The 15,303-nt window shown below is 37.1% G+C and overlaps 2 protein-coding genes across 4 annotated transcripts; one reads left to right on the plus strand and one right to left on the minus strand.

The window, feature by feature from the left end:
• Positions 1 to 586: 586 nt before the first annotated feature.
• Positions 587 to 10,729, plus strand: LOC106711634 (endoplasmic reticulum chaperone BiP). 3 transcript variants are annotated; one of them, XM_045685801.1, is made up of 10 exons: positions 616 to 865; positions 1,530 to 1,677; positions 1,773 to 1,992; positions 2,563 to 2,651; positions 2,909 to 3,052; positions 3,773 to 3,889; positions 4,332 to 4,423; positions 7,937 to 8,041; positions 8,373 to 10,002; positions 10,113 to 10,729. In XM_045685801.1, the coding sequence occupies exons 1-10, from the start codon at positions 738 to 740 to the stop codon at positions 10,329 to 10,331; spliced, it is 2,892 nt and encodes a 963-aa protein (XP_045541757.1). In that variant the 5' UTR covers positions 616 to 737; the 3' UTR covers positions 10,332 to 10,729. The 3 variants fall into 3 exon arrangements, with proteins under 3 accessions (XP_045541749.1, XP_045541757.1, XP_014359480.1); XM_045685793.1 differs by lacking the exons at positions 7,937 to 8,041; positions 8,373 to 10,002; positions 10,113 to 10,729 and adding an exon at positions 5,984 to 6,152 and having other exon boundaries at positions 587 to 865; positions 4,332 to 4,425; XM_014503994.2 differs by lacking the exons at positions 616 to 865; positions 1,530 to 1,677; positions 1,773 to 1,992; ... (2 more) ...; positions 3,773 to 3,889; positions 4,332 to 4,423 and adding an exon at positions 7,265 to 7,410 and having other exon boundaries at positions 7,892 to 8,041.
• A 151-nt stretch (positions 10,730 to 10,880) lies between these two features.
• On the minus strand, positions 10,881 to 15,102 carry LOC106711623 (adenylate kinase 8). The gene is made up of 11 exons (XM_045685825.1): positions 14,958 to 15,102; positions 14,738 to 14,873; positions 14,460 to 14,545; positions 14,282 to 14,387; positions 13,956 to 14,140; positions 13,612 to 13,825; positions 13,339 to 13,463; positions 12,786 to 12,877; positions 12,176 to 12,326; positions 11,510 to 11,597; positions 10,881 to 11,015 (listed from the first exon to the last, which is right to left on the minus strand). The coding sequence occupies exons 1-11, from the start codon at positions 15,048 to 15,050 to the stop codon at positions 10,918 to 10,920; spliced, it is 1,374 nt and encodes a 457-aa protein (XP_045541781.1). The 5' UTR covers positions 15,051 to 15,102; the 3' UTR covers positions 10,881 to 10,917.
• Between the last annotated feature and the right edge of the window lie 201 nt (positions 15,103 to 15,303).

Genomic DNA, 15,303 nt, shown 5'->3' on the forward strand with positions numbered 1-15,303 from the left:
CCCGGTTGTTTAATTTATATTTTACACATATTTTATATTAATAGACATAAAAGTAATTCTAAAACTATCGCTTAAAATAATTAAATCAACATTAAAATTAAAGTAAACTTTCAATACAAGAAATAAATACCAAACAAATTAATTAGAATTCGATAATTCAACAATTCAGAAATTATTATTTTTATAGATTATAGAACCAAAAACCAACCATCATAGAATATGTGAAAAATTATAATAAATGTGAACATTAACAGTACATTCTAAAATCTTGGTGCTGTTTACATTATCAATAATTTAAAATCAGTTTTATGCTTTTAAAACTAAGTAAATTTTACTTATTGATAGTTTATAAAATTATTGGCAGTGTGAGGTAAGGCTGTGTGGATGAATTGGGATGGTTTGATTCCATTGACAATGACATGACAGTTTAACAGTTCAAAAGTCCAAAACCCAAAAACTTGACAGTTTCGATTAGATGTCAACAAGTTTATCAGCATTTATCAGTTTTATGGTTTTAACTTTTTATTTAAAAAGAAGTGTAAATTAACATCAAAATCTAATCAGGTCTTTTATAACAATAGAATTAATTTTTACTTTGTGCCGTTAGATCCATTACTCATACATTATATAATAAAGACTTCCTGTTGATTTTATAAGCAAACTTTGTTATAGCAAGTGAAATCTGCTGTGGCACAATTCAAATTATATGTTTGTAAAGTTTTTAAATATTTAGTAAAATGGAAAACCTATTTCTTGCTCCCGAACATGTTTTGCAAGGTGGATACTTTCAAGAAACTCTTCGAAAATTACAAGAACCAAATACCAGCATTGAACCTCATAACTTAATGTATCCAGTGTTTTTGCTGTAAGTATAAAATAATTATTGAGATATAAAGTTGTATGCAGAACATCTAACAAGATAGTGATAAATGTTCTGCATATGTGAGGATACATATCTAGGAGATTTATATCACTGTATTCTTTTCCAGCACTTTTATAATAAATCATATATCATATATATTTTTAATGTTCATTATGTTTGGTCACAGTACATTATCTGTAGTGCTCATATAAATATTGATAAACTTTAAACTTGATATATCTAGAACCTAATCTATTACGGACATTTGATAAAAAAATTAATAAAAATCGTCATGAACAGGAACAATCCATATTCTAACCAACTGAAATTAAATCTGTGATTAAATCTCTTAAAGTATTAAAGCCTTTTTACACTTGACTAGTAGTGATCAACTGGTATGAAACCATCATTCCTATATACTTACTAGCTGTCGCACGCGACTCCGTCCGCGCGCAGTTAAAAAAAAATGAAAAATAGATGTTGGCCGATTCTCAGACCTACTGAATATGCTCACAAAATTTCATGAGAATCGGTCAAGTCGTTTCGGAGGAGTACGGGAACGAAAACTGTGACACCAGAATTTTATATATTAGATGTATCCTATGTTCCCTAGTGCAGCTAAGCTAAGTGGAATTAGGCATTAATGAAATGTTTCTTAATGTTACAGAGAAAATGAGGATGGCTTCCAATCAGTATCAAGTATGCCAAATGTCTACAGATATGGCATCAATAAACTTATACCTGCACTCAAAGAACTTGTGGAAAAAGGCCTGAAGTCTATACTTATATTTGGAATTGTAGAAACATTGGAAAAGGTACTGTATATTTGATCAAATAGTATTTACACTTGCATAAATGCATGTTGTTGCAAACATATTCAATTAAATCTTTTTTTTTTTTTTGGAAATAGGATGCAACAGGCACAAATGCGGATTCCCCAGAAAATCCAGTAGTAAAGGCGCTACCAAACTTAAGAGCTGCTCTACCACAACTACTACTAGCTGTGGATGTGTGCCTCTGTCCATACACATCTCACGGACATTGCGGTCTACTGACTGACAAGGGTGTTATAGATCATGCTAATTCTGTGAAGAGGATATCCGAAGTCGCTCTTGCGTATGCTAAAGCTGGTAAGAATTGTCACTTGCCTATTTTTTATTAATTACAACTGACAAGAATTTTTATAGATATGTAGAGTAATATACTAAACTAGCTGTCGCCCGCGACTCCGTCCGCGCGCAGTTAAAAAAAAATGAAAAATAGATGTTGGCCGATTCTCAGACCTACTCAATATGCTCACAAAATTTCATGAGAATCGGTCAAGCCGTTTCAGAGGAGTATGGTGACGAAAACTGTGACACGAGAATTTTATATATTAGATTGTATTATTTAGTGAGATGAGTTAGTATTATTTTTAACGCATCTCTAATTGTGGTTGTCGATTGGCAGCTTCGCCATTTCGGCGATTTCAGGTGACCGCATGATCTTTTGCAACCTTCTAATAAAAAAAATATGTTATAGTGTAAAATAATAACAGCAATATGGCCTTATTTTATTCCGAAAAGTTATGTTTACTTGTATAAAATATATACACAAATTGTTTTGACATTTTTTCATCTATACATATATATAAAATTGGAATGTCTGTATGTAATATTGAAGAAAGTCATATTTCGTGTACATGATGATATTTTTTATAGGTGCTCATATTGTGGCCCCCTCTGACATGATGGATAATAGAATTAAGGGTATCAAGGATGCTCTGGTCGCTAACAGACTACAGAATCAGGTAGATTTATATAAATCACTTCTTGAAACAACCATTTTTCATAGTATATCACATCAGGATTGTTGTGGAAGATAGATAATTCTGATGGAAGAAGACCTGCCGCGAAAACCCCTCATGGATGAAACATGGACTGGGAGATGAAGCCAGACCAAACAAATTTAACACTTACTGCAAATTCTATGTTTAAGGGTTTCCTTAGTGACTTAAATCACTCTGAGTCTAGCAGTTACATTAATAATTTTAATTTATATTGGCAGGTGTCGGTGCTGTCGTATTCGTGCAAGTTCGCATCGTCTATGTACGGTCCATTCCGTGATACCATGAAGAGCTCCCCGATGGCGGGTGACCGCAAGTGTTACCAGCTGCCACCGGGGAGTGCCGGACTAGCCATGCGAGCCGCTGTGAGTAAACAGTAGCACACTTTATTCCAAATCAACACCTAAATCTTACTTATAAATTCGAATGGATGTATGGATAGATGGATGAATGCTTGTTACTCTCCAGAACGGCTGTCTGTCACACTGTGTGTGCTGTCACACTCTGGAAGAACAAATAGGCTAACTATAATCCTGAAAATGTGTACTTTTCCCATGAGATATGTTTGATTTACATATTTACTTGATAACTCCGCAATGGTTCAAAACAACTAATTGAAAATTGGCCCAGATATGGGACATACATGAGACACTTTTCGCCTTTTCTTTAAATTCTTCGCAGAAATCGCGGGCAAAAGCTCATTAGTTAGTAGTGTAAATAAATGTCACTTTCAAATACTGTATAGTTAATATGCATGTCTTATAAAATACTAGCTTTTACCCGCGACTCCGTCCGCGCGCGGAATAAAAAAAAAAAAAAACGGGGTAAAAATTATCCTATGTCCTATTCCTGGTTCTAAGCTACCTGCCCACCAATTTTCAGTCAAATCGATTCAGCCGTTCTTGAGTTATAAATAGTGTAACTAACACGACTTTCTTTTATATATATAGATGAGAAAAATTTATTGTATAGATGTTTTGGTATTGAATTTAATCGTGAAAGTCCGTATTTAAGCATATGCCTCTTAAAATTGAAACTTCCATAATTAGTTTTATTTTAACAAAAAATTGTTTATACACCGCTAGTGCAGAGACGTGGCGGAAGGCGCGGACTTCCTGATGGTGAAGCCGGGGTTGCCGTACCTTGACATCGTGCGCCAGACAAAAGACAAGTTCCCGCAGCATCCATTGTTCATATATCAGGTTTGTCATATTTAATTTATAATTACACCTTTTACTCTTTAAAACCTTTTCCACTTTAGCATGTTGACAGATGAGCTGTGACCTTTATCTACTCGTTTGACGTTCAGGGGTCACCTGATTTCGCCAATACAGCGAAGCGATATTTACGAGAAATTTAATGGTTGAAGATGCATTGCACACCTTTATTGGATAAAGGACATGACTATACCGAATTTTTAAATTTACTAATTTAATTTCACATTTGGGTAATAAATTTTAGATATCGAGGTGGCAACACTGTACATTTTCCGATTTTGTTCTAGAATGTTGTAGGTTAAGTTGTTGTTTCTGTTTTAATTGAAGTACATATCGCTGTATAAAACGTTGAATTGTTTAAATTTTTACATCACAGATAACTGTTATTATCCCTTCCTCACCAAAGACTTCGTTTCATTGTTGGTAGGTGTCAGGTGAGTACGCGATGATCTGTCGCAGTGGTGACGACCGAGAAGTGGAGACCATCCTCATGGAGACACTCACCTGCATGAGACGAGCTGGTATGTATCATCTTACCACTCAGAGACGTTATCTGATCATTAAGTTAGGTAGTGCACAATATTATTAATGCGAAAGTTTAGATGGATGTTTTTATAAGATATCTCCGGAACGGCTCAACTTCTCTCTTCTCTATGAAGTTTGGCTCAGATGTAGAACATAGTCTGGAAGAACACATAGGCTACTTATTAAGTTTTTTTTTTATTCCGCGCGGACGATGTCGCGGGTAAAAGCTAGTAAATCTATAATTACCAGACCTTACGATGAAGGAAAACAGTGCTACTACGTGCACTTATCTGTAAAGATATTCAAAGATATATATAAGGTGAATCAATCCTCAGTGAGACATTTAGGTAGGCTCGAGCATCTTGGTAGGCTTATGAACTGACGATTAAATCTAACTGTACCTTGAGTTGATAATCATAGGTTTCTGAGACTGAAATACCCGTTAAAAATATATTGTTAACTCTGTTTTGTCAATGATAATGACAGGGATGACAATATGTTTTATACAGAGATTTTAGTCTTAGAAACCTACGGTTAGTAAGTTATAATATTGTATAGTTTTGAGTTTTAGTAAAAACTGCTTACTTTCACTTTTCGTGAGCGTTTCAACGATTTGGTCTGGTTTTTTTTTTAATTAAAATAAAGATACTTTTATTGTTGTGTAATTTTCTCTTTACTTGGTGAAGAAAAAATGTTTTTTTTTCTTTTTTTAAATATTAGATGGCAATCGACGGCTGCCAGACATCCGCAATTTCAGTTGTGTTGCCAACCTTATTTTTTTGCTTTGACATATTTCTACCAATTATTTAGCTATAGTAGGTTGATAATGTCTAATAATACCTTACCATTTATTTAAGAGTTTGTTATGTTCTAGTGGTACATGACATGAGTCTTTTTTATAGTTAACTAATCTTACTAATATTATAAACTAGCTTTTACCCGTGACTTCGTCCGCGCGGAATAAAAAAATGCACACAAGATAAAAAAGTTCCTATGTCCGTCTCCTAGTTCTAAGCTACCTCACCATCAATTTTCAGCTAAATCAGTTCGACCGATCTTGAGTTATAAATAGTGTAACTAACACGACTTTCTTTTATATATATAGATGAGAAAGTTTAGATGGATGGATGTTTGTTTAAAGATATCTCCAAAACGGCTCAACGGATCTTGATGAAATTCGACATTGAGGTAGTTTTTCTCATTGGACTTAGTAGCAGGCAACAGCTAGTAGATAATATTATACCTTTATATTAGTAAACACACTTTTAATAATATAAAGTGGAAAATGAGCGAAATAATCGCTAACATAGCGAAATAGCCGCTGTCTATAGGCATCTGCAAGGATTGTGTACCTAGAATGTACAGAGGAGACCTGTATGTCTTTAAAGAATATTTTTTCCCTGCCTATTCCCTTTCTCGCTTTTATTGTTTTTAACGTTATTTTTATAGCAGCTGGATTTAATCAAATCCAGGAAAAATGAAGCACTTGCAATCACTAACCTTGTCCTAATAATGAAAATGGATACAACAAAATAATATATATTTTTGTTTCAGGTGCCGATTGCATAATAACTTATTTCACGCCGTTAATTCTAAGCATAATATCTAGAAAACATTGATATTGTTTTTTTAATGACATTTTTGATTTTTGTTTTTATATTAGATATTTAATTTTGAAATTATTTCGGTGACTGATCTATTTTTTATTTTCGCTCAATTATTTTTGGGAAGTACAGACTATTGTTGTTTAATTCTTAATAAATTTTTGGTAAAAAAATTGATTTTTTATTACCTTTTTTATCTTTTACTGACTTAGTATCAGATTAATATGAATTCCCGTAAACTAAGTATAAGAATACACAAAACAGTAAAAATGCATATTTAAAATTCAAAAATCGTTTTTGAAATATCCTCGGTTCGGTCTACTTTCGTTGGATGCCTACGGACCACAGTATGACGCAATATTTGTATCAAAACCGTATAATATTATGTATTAAAAAGTTTATCGCAAAATGTATGTCGTAAACAATATAGACATATTGTGCAAATAATAGAGGCAAATTTTACGGATGTTTATCTGAAATAAATAAATGATTATTATTAAAGAAATTGTCTATTAACTTTTTAATTATGGTTATTATAAATACAATTGTTAGTTACAGAAACATAACACAACGACAATTTGATAACTGTTTGGCAAAATAAACATAAGATTCGATACGAATTCTAGAAAAAGTAAATCACCTGTTTAACCTTAAAACTTTATAATAAAATAAGTTATCACATTTATGTTGTGATATACATGTTTGTTTTAATACTTTTTCGAGAATTGTGAGAAAACAGAATGAATTCAAAATAGTTATCCTTGTATTTTATTTAGTACGATTGATATAAAACTAATTTACTAAAAAAAAATTGGGAAAGAGGATAATATGATGGTTGACAGATATGGAAGGGTCAAAAGGAAGAGAGATATATGAGAATTGTTCGAACTTTTCATTATTTTTAGTCGTGTTTTAATATGATTAAAGATTGATAACATTTATATTAACAGTATTTTGATAGCTATACAAGCCTCTTGCATTTAATACCTAAAAAGTTGAAGTTACTAAGTTTCTCAACTTTTCATCATTTAAAATTTACGCCATAAAAGTGTTGACCTATTACGTGCACCTAGGGGAAACCGACCCGCCAGTGATTAACGTGGGCCAATCGGATCGCAACAAATACGTACACTTGGACCAATCACAAGCGTTCGTTGAAAACGTCATCAGTCTGACGGCCAATAGGATTGGCCCACGCTGACTACTAGCGCTAAATATCTGTGACGGCGCGTGTCAAACTTCAGTTTCTCTCAAGACATCACAAGTGAAGTACTGCGCTGTTTGATCAATTTGCCATTTTTAATTCTGTGTATTAACGTGGCTGTGCAAATATATTTCTATAAATCTCAATTTTTAATCGATATCTAATATATTTTGGTAAGTTTTCTCCTTCTATATTCATATATTGAAAGTAAAGTAAATTTTTCCAATCGGAGTTTCTATAGCTATATATTTTTATCTTTTATAGACGTGTGAAAAAATTAAACTTGACAATTAACTTATTCAAGCTTCCAGAATAAAAGCGTACAATCAATTAACAAAATAAAAGCGTACATTTCATTTAAATGTTGGTACATACTGTTAACGTTAACGAAATTTCTGGATGCTTGTGGGCCGGCGAGGTTAGCGGCCTACATTGGTTCAATACCGTTAGCTTACTATGTCCGGTGAAGCCAAGCTTTATAGACTTTCGATCTCATTTGAATCAAGTTCAATGGAAATTTTACCATTGACCGCTTTCTTGTTTCTCACCGGAATAGAACTAAACTACTAGTGTGACGTGTCCTCCCGCGTAGGTTACGTGTCCTTGATTCGTTGAACTCTTGTTTGACTGATGTTATAATTCTTATTGTTCTAGATAAAGTCGTGTGCATTGTATGGTGAAAATGCGGTGGTATTTATTGGGATTGGTTTGCGCGGTGGCGCTCGTCTGCGCCGAGGACAAGAAGGAGAAAGATAAAGACATCGGCACAGTCATCGGTATCGACTTGGGTACGACGTACTCTTGGTAAGTTGTTATATCAGATTTATTACTGGTAAATTAACTTAAAATTGGAATTCTAATTATTAGAATTATTTCAATATGTTCTTATAGAATATATTTGATATCATGTGTAGTAAAATAAAATAAATTTATTGCGATTACTGTGGAAAAAAAATAGTTCACAAATGTAAGTTGCTCAACTATGTCCAGTTTGTAGTGATAGTGATAGTAATTTTTTGTATAGTAACTTTTTAAAAATCAACCTTTGAAGTTGTAAGAATGGGTTAAAAAATTGGCATTTGTCCAAAAATGATTGTTTGCAATTATTTACTAATATTTTTTTTCTTTTCTACAGTGTGGGTGTATACAAAAATGGCCGTGTGGAAATCATTGCCAATGACCAGGGTAACCGTATCACTCCATCTTACGTAGCGTTCACGAGCGACGGCGAGCGTCTCATCGGTGACGCCGCCAAGAACCAGCTCACCACCAACCCTGAGAACACGGTGTTCGATGCCAAGCGGTTGATCGGTCGTGAATGGACGGACTCCACCGTGCAACATGATGTCAAATTCTTCCCCTTCAAGGTGGTAGAAAAGAACAGCAAACCCCATGTTTCCGTCAAGACCGCCCAGGGCGACAAGATCTTCGCTCCTGAAGAAATCTCTGCCATGGTTCTCACCAAGATGAAGGAAACTGCGGAAGCTTACCTCGGAAAGAAGGTCACACACGCCGTCGTCACCGTACCCGCTTACTTCAACGATGCTCAGCGTCAGGCCACCAAAGACGCCGGTGTTATCGCCGGACTTAACGTCATGAGGATTATCAACGAGCCCACCGCCGCTGCCATCGCGTACGGTCTCGACAAGAAGGAAGGAGAGAAAAATGTGCTCGTATTTGACTTGGGTGGTGGTACCTTTGATGTGTCTCTGCTTACCATCGACAATGGCGTCTTTGAGGTAGTCGCGACTAACGGTGACACTCACCTTGGTGGTGAAGATTTCGATCAAAGAGTAATGGAGCATTTCATCAAACTGTACAAGAAGAAGAAGGGCAAGGATATCAGAAAAGACAACCGTGCCGTCCAGAAATTGCGTCGTGAAGTCGAGAAAGCCAAGAGAGCATTGTCTTCCGGTCACCAGGTCAAGATTGAGATCGAATCGTTCTTCGAGGGCGAAGACTTCTCTGAAACTCTCACAAGGGCGAAGTTCGAGGAGTTGAACATGGATTTGTTCAGATCTACTCTTAAACCTGTGCAGAAAGTATTGGAGGACGCCGACATGAACAAGAAGGACGTCGATGAAATTGTGCTGGTCGGTGGTTCTACCCGTATCCCCAAGGTGCAGCAGCTCGTCAAGGAGTTCTTCAACGGCAAGGAGCCATCTCGCGGTATCAACCCTGACGAGGCCGTCGCCTACGGTGCCGCTGTCCAGGCCGGCGTGCTCAGCGGTGAACAGGACACCGACGCCATCGTGCTGCTGGACGTCAACCCTCTTACCATGGGTATCGAGACTGTCGGCGGTGTTATGACCAAGTTGATCCCACGTAACACTGTTATCCCCACCAAGAAGTCGCAGATCTTCTCTACCGCCAGCGACAACCAACACACTGTCACCATCCAGGTTTACGAAGGAGAGCGTCCAATGACCAAGGACAACCATTTGCTTGGTAAATTCGATCTTACTGGAATTCCACCTGCACCGAGAGGCATTCCTCAGATCGAGGTCACCTTTGAAATTGACGCCAACGGTATCCTCCAAGTATCTGCCGAGGACAAGGGCACCGGAAACCGCGAGAAGATTGTCATCACCAATGACCAAAACAGATTGACACCAGAAGACATTGAGAGGATGATTAAGGACGCTGAAAAGTTCGCAGATGATGACAAAAAGCTAAAGGAGCGCGTCGAGTCCAGAAATGAACTGGAGAGCTACGCTTACTCGATCAAGAACCAGCTCCAAGACAAGGAGAAACTTGGCGCTAAGGTTGGTATTTTTTATGAATGACATTTAATTTTAAAATATTCAATTATAAAATTTAAAAGTGTTTGCTTGAACAAGACTTAAATACTGATATTATGTTTCTGTTGTTGCAGGTCAGTGATGATGACAAAGCGAAGATGGAGGAAGCTATCGACGCAGCGATCAAATGGTTAGAAGACAACCAGGACACAGACGCGGAGGAGTACAAGAAACAGAAGAAGAGTCTAGAAGATGTAGTCCAGCCCATCATTGCCAAGCTGTACCAGGGTCAAGGTGGTGTGCCGCCGCCAGGCGCGGGTGGAGAGGATGAAGACTTCAAGGACGAGTTGTAAACTAATAGGATATAACAAGTGATCATAGCCAAATGTGATCTCCGCTCAGTACAGATTATACACGGACTATTTAAATGTCGCTTCAAAGTAACAGCTTACATATTAGGTAATAAATCTTAAATGTCACATTAGCTCGTGTATAATCTGTACCGACGCACAGATACTGTGTGTAGATCGTTTTGTGTATATTTATTGTTGTGTTTGTTTGTGTGCGTGCGGTGGACTCTATCAGTCTCTGCATGGCCGGCCGCCGCGCGCTGTATGTCAGGCTGTATGAATGTGTCGTGGCTGTATAAAATGTTGCATTTTTATTTTTAGTATAATGCCAATTGTGTGAGATTTTTTTCTCTCAAATGGGTCCCGTATGTTGCGTTTGCACAACCCTGTATGTCTGCTAATTCTCGGCGACCTACCTCTGTGTTCTACTGTATAATTGTTTTGAGACTGCTGAATAAATTGTTAGCTCGTAATTAATTATGTAGTAATTAAAATAATTTTGAAGTACGGAGGAGTACATAAATAAAAGATTTTTAATAAGATTAAGCTTGGTTTTTATTTAATCCCAATTAATAATAATAGTCAATGGCTAGTCGCCGCGCACGTTATTGCTCAACTGCGAACCAAACTCCATGTTGAAAGCGGGCGTCGCCATGATCGCTGCCTGGATTTCTACCTGCACTTGATCTAGAATTATACTAAAAATCAACTACAGACCAAAAAAAAACTGGAGAAAGAGAAAAGAGTCTCAGTATCTCACAAGTTTTGTTTCGCTAAGGAATCAAAGACAAGACCCATCTAACGGTAATATAACGTTATCAATCATCTTGTTAGACAGCACTCTCTAAGAAGCGATAATAGTGTTATGTCAATTTGGTTTACCGTTTAGTTTCTAGCCTAGAAATTATGTAGGTCATTGACCGAGCGACTTAGGTATGACTACTTAAGCCGAAGAAATTTTTGCGTATGATTCATCGACGTTATGGAAATTAAATGCCTACTTGTACAATGCTAACTGTAAAAGTTCCATAATTATTATTAAGTACAGTTTTGTCGTTTGCTATGGGAATGACGATGGTAAAATATGAGTTCGTTCTCGAATATAAGACAAACAAATACAACGTATGTCGATTATATTTAGCTTCGATATGCACTTTTTATGTGGTACAAATATAATTTACCGATTGGTTTACATGCGTCCACTTCTTCAGCGTTGATACCAGCAGCCGCCCGCAGTTCTGCCAAAGTCTCAGTGAAGTACGTGTCCAACTGAAATTATTCAACTAAAGCTGATAGCGGCCGATAAAGTATAACGATTCTAATAAGAGATCTTCCTCTAACTTTACAATTAATAAAAATGTATGTTCAAATTTTATTGATTCAAATTTATCAAACTGTTTGAAATTTGACAAACACTATTTATTTCAAAGCATTTGCTTTTAAATTCCCGTTACATCCGTGAGCAGCGTACCTAAACGGAAGACATTCAAGAACAATAGGTTGTACGACAAAAGTTTGCATATATAGGTTTTGAGGTTACTTTGAAACGAGTGTAATTACGTGGTTACGCTAGTATGTAGTTCTTACATCGAACTACTAGCGTTTTACACTTTTTTTTTTTCAATAATATGTTAACATTAAATTGAAAATATGGTTTATTCTCACATAAGTTTTTAACAGATTTCTATACCATCATCATCTATCGTCCTTTTACCAATCTATATAGGGTCTAGGTCTAGGTCTAGGTATCCTTGGTTCATTTTTAATGCTGCATACGCATTACGGTTGCTAATACTTCAAAGTTGAAGCAGCGATAAAAAGGAATATTTAAGTTTATTGATGAGTACCTCGGCGTCAAGCGCGGCCTCGTTATCGTCAGGGTGTACGAGCACGCGCGGGCCGGAGCCGAGCGGCGCCGCCTGGCCGCTGCACCAGTCCACGCCACGCGACAGCACGCGCGTCTTACACGTCTGCCAGTCGGCGTTCAGGAATATTATCCTAATAAACTAATGGTACTTATTTACTGCCGAACTCAGAGTTGTTATGATTACTTAATCACTTAGTGTAGATTTTACATACAAATTCTAAATTAGGACTCTTCGTTAGTGATCAAAACTTATCATCCAAATTTTTTTTACAACAACTTTATTATTTATGTCTTTAGGATTCCCATATTACATTTGCTAGCATGTCTAACAATATGTATTAGGTATTTAAGGAGATCAGTAAAATGAACCCATTTTAATTGATCGTAGCGAGAGTTTCGAACAATTGCTCTCGCCGCCTTTCACTTAGAAAGTGTATCTGAGCGCTGAAAGCTGTACCAGCTTCACTGTATAGCCCTAGGTCTGATCACTTTCTAATCTTTCTATATCGAATTATTAAGAAACTCGACACCTTAATATATAAAAGTCAATTGATTAAAATAATACTAAAGTAGATACACAAATTACAAACCTATTTGGTGGTGTGGGCATGTTGTCCAAGTTTTCAAAATCAGCGCCGCTAGTGGGAAAGCCGGTGAGGACCCAGCCATTATCGATGCAATCCTATAACAACTAGTAATTAACACCAGTACTAATTAAGTACCTAAAATGATAAGCTGTACTGACTCTGCTAAGAAGCATACGAACCGAAATTCGAACTCTCATATTTCAATATCTGGTAGGCAATACTATTAAGTACAAACAAACTCCTTGATTTACCTCTACCATTACCTGTCAAATTGCAACCAGCTCTACATGTCCATAATCAATAGCAGCGTTAGGACCAGGTGTGGTGTGGACGGTCGCCGGGCGTAAGGGAGCGCCGCAGGCACCAGAGTCAGACATAAAGGGGCGCCAGCGGTGTCCCCTAAAATACCTTATTTTGGAAGGTTTCTCCCGACAACAAAAAAAGGGAGCGCCGCCCTAGGCGTGGGAAATGCTAAAACCGACCCTGTCGTAAATTTTAGCTCTTTCTTAAAGGTTTAAAAAGAGAAAAAAGACAAGTTCGTTATCATAGCTAACACCTTTTTAGCCAGGCGTCGCCTCACAATGTCAGCCCTGAGCCGTGTACTGAGGCCGAAGCTACGCAGCTTCTCACCAATCTCGTCATCGCCTTCTTTAGCCTCATTATAGAGATCATTGAAATGCACTGAGAGAAAGACGTAATAGATAAATATGGCTGTTGCTACTGAAAATATTGCTAGTTGTAAACAATTTAATTTTCAATTGTAAAAAATAATTTATTTAACAAATTATTGAAGGGGCAAAAATATTCTTTGTGTAATTTATATACGAACAATGTACTAGTCCGAAGCGATCGGAGAGCGCTTTGGCGTGTAGGCGGCGGCCGCAGCCGCGCGGGCCTAGCAGCAGCACGCGGTAGTTGCCGGGCGCGCCCACCGTGGCCAGCGAGCGCGCGCCCGCGTGCGCGCCCGCCGCCGCTGCACGTATTCCCCGCACGCACTTCATCTCTATACACTTTGTGTCCTCATCTGGGTTTACGTATATCTCCTGTAAATACAATTTGACTAGAATGAAACTTGCGGGTATATTAAATTTATTATCTTGAAAGAAATAATCCTTTTCTTCCAAGATATTCTATAAGATTAATGGATGATTGGATGTGTAAAAGTATGTCAACCTTCAAGGTAGCCTTGTAGGCGAATTTGAGTGCTTCGAAGTCCTGGTCGAAAAATGATCGTCTTGCGGTGTGGGGATGGTCGGTACGGGGCGCGTGCGGGGGCGGCGGAGTCAGCACCAGCGTCATCGTCGGTAGCACGCCCAGCTGCTGCAGGCAGCGCGCCTCACGCAACGTGCACGGGTGGTCTTATACGGGGCATATATTTTGTAATCTCATATTAGTGTAATACTTGGAGAAAATATGGTACTCAAAGAAAATAATTATCCCCGATATCATAAGAAGTTCAGACTATCATATATTGTTATAGTTAATAATTTCTTTTTTACCGAACATGAGCCAACCACTTTGCGCAACCTGATTAGTCATCGTCAGAGACTTGGTAACTTCTGCCATCCGCACGGGCGAAATGCAGCCGGGCACGTAGTTATCGCTCTGTGAACGTGAAGAAATCGATTTGTTAATATATCGAAATCGCTACGTAATCTTATTTATATCGGCAGCAACCTTTTCGTAGCGATCCATCACGCAGCGCCGTGTGATAACGTAGAAGCCCAGATCTTTTATTAGGTCTTTGGCAATCATGTTAATATCTGGAATTTCAAAATGTCAAATATAAAGTCGTTAGTGATCTGCATCCGTTGCAAACGTATACACATCAGAAATTTAATTTTAATACCACTTCAATCGCACTTATCTCATAGTAAATTAATTATCTGAATTTAGTGGTGGCCGTTGTCAACAATGTTGTCTACCGATGATGCAATTGATATAATTCCACCTACCGATGTTTACTTCAGGCGAAACTAAAATAATGACTCGGTCAGCGTCTTTCCCACTGAGTATGCGATGGTTGAGAAAGACTTTCATATGTTTCAAATGGTCTTGGGGCAAGTTGATCACCAGGTCTTGTACCATATCCTGAATAGGACGAATACGAAATTTCCTTCATTTCATAAAATTGACATTATAAATTTTCGCTATTTCAAATTATCAGGCGCTTACTTTAAAAAGCTTGTAAATTCTATACTTCTCCAAATAAGGTATAAACCTGTCTGGTATTTGCAGAGGCTGCTTCGTTGCATCGGTTTCAGTCATTTTTACAACACAAATAAATGATAAATGCAAAGAAAAAGTATTCCAATCTGATTACTGATTGAGGTTTTTTTGACACATTTCATTTCATAATTCACTAAAGTTTCAAAAATATAAAAGACCTGCATAGTACAATTATACTTTGAGTAATTTTGTATAAAGGTAGAGGAAGACCAAAGAAAGTATGGATGGATTGTGTGAAAGAGGATATGCGTAAGAAGGGGGTAAATTCAGATATGACGGCTGATAGAGATGT

The sequence above is a fragment of the Papilio machaon genome, chromosome 3 (genome assembly GCF_912999745.1).
Source record: "Papilio machaon chromosome 3, ilPapMach1.1, whole genome shotgun sequence".
In the NCBI taxonomy this organism is placed as follows: Eukaryota; Metazoa; Arthropoda; class Insecta; order Lepidoptera; family Papilionidae; genus Papilio; species Papilio machaon.

Excerpts from the sequence above, each read along its gene's own strand:
- LOC106711634 (XM_045685801.1), top strand. The coding sequence starts at position 738 with ATGGAAAACCTATTTCTTGCTCCCGAACATGTTTTGCAAGGTGGATAC. Across the intron at positions 1,993-2,562 it reads TCTTGCGTATGCTAAAGCTG|GTGCTCATATTGTGGCCCCC; the intron begins GTAAGAATTGTC and ends TATTTTTTATAG. Across the intron at positions 10,003-10,112 it reads AGGAGAAACTTGGCGCTAAG|GTCAGTGATGATGACAAAGC; the intron begins GTTGGTATTTTT and ends CTGTTGTTGCAG.
- LOC106711623 (XM_045685825.1), bottom strand. The coding sequence starts at position 15,050 with ATGACTGAAACCGATGCAACGAAGCAGCCTCTGCAAATACCAGACAGG. Across the intron at positions 14,546-14,737 it reads TTCGCCTGAAGTAAACATCG|ATATTAACATGATTGCCAAA; the intron begins GTAGGTGGAATT and ends TTGAAATTCCAG. Across the intron at positions 14,388-14,459 it reads TGATGGATCGCTACGAAAAG|AGCGATAACTACGTGCCCGG; the intron begins GTTGCTGCCGAT and ends TCACGTTCACAG.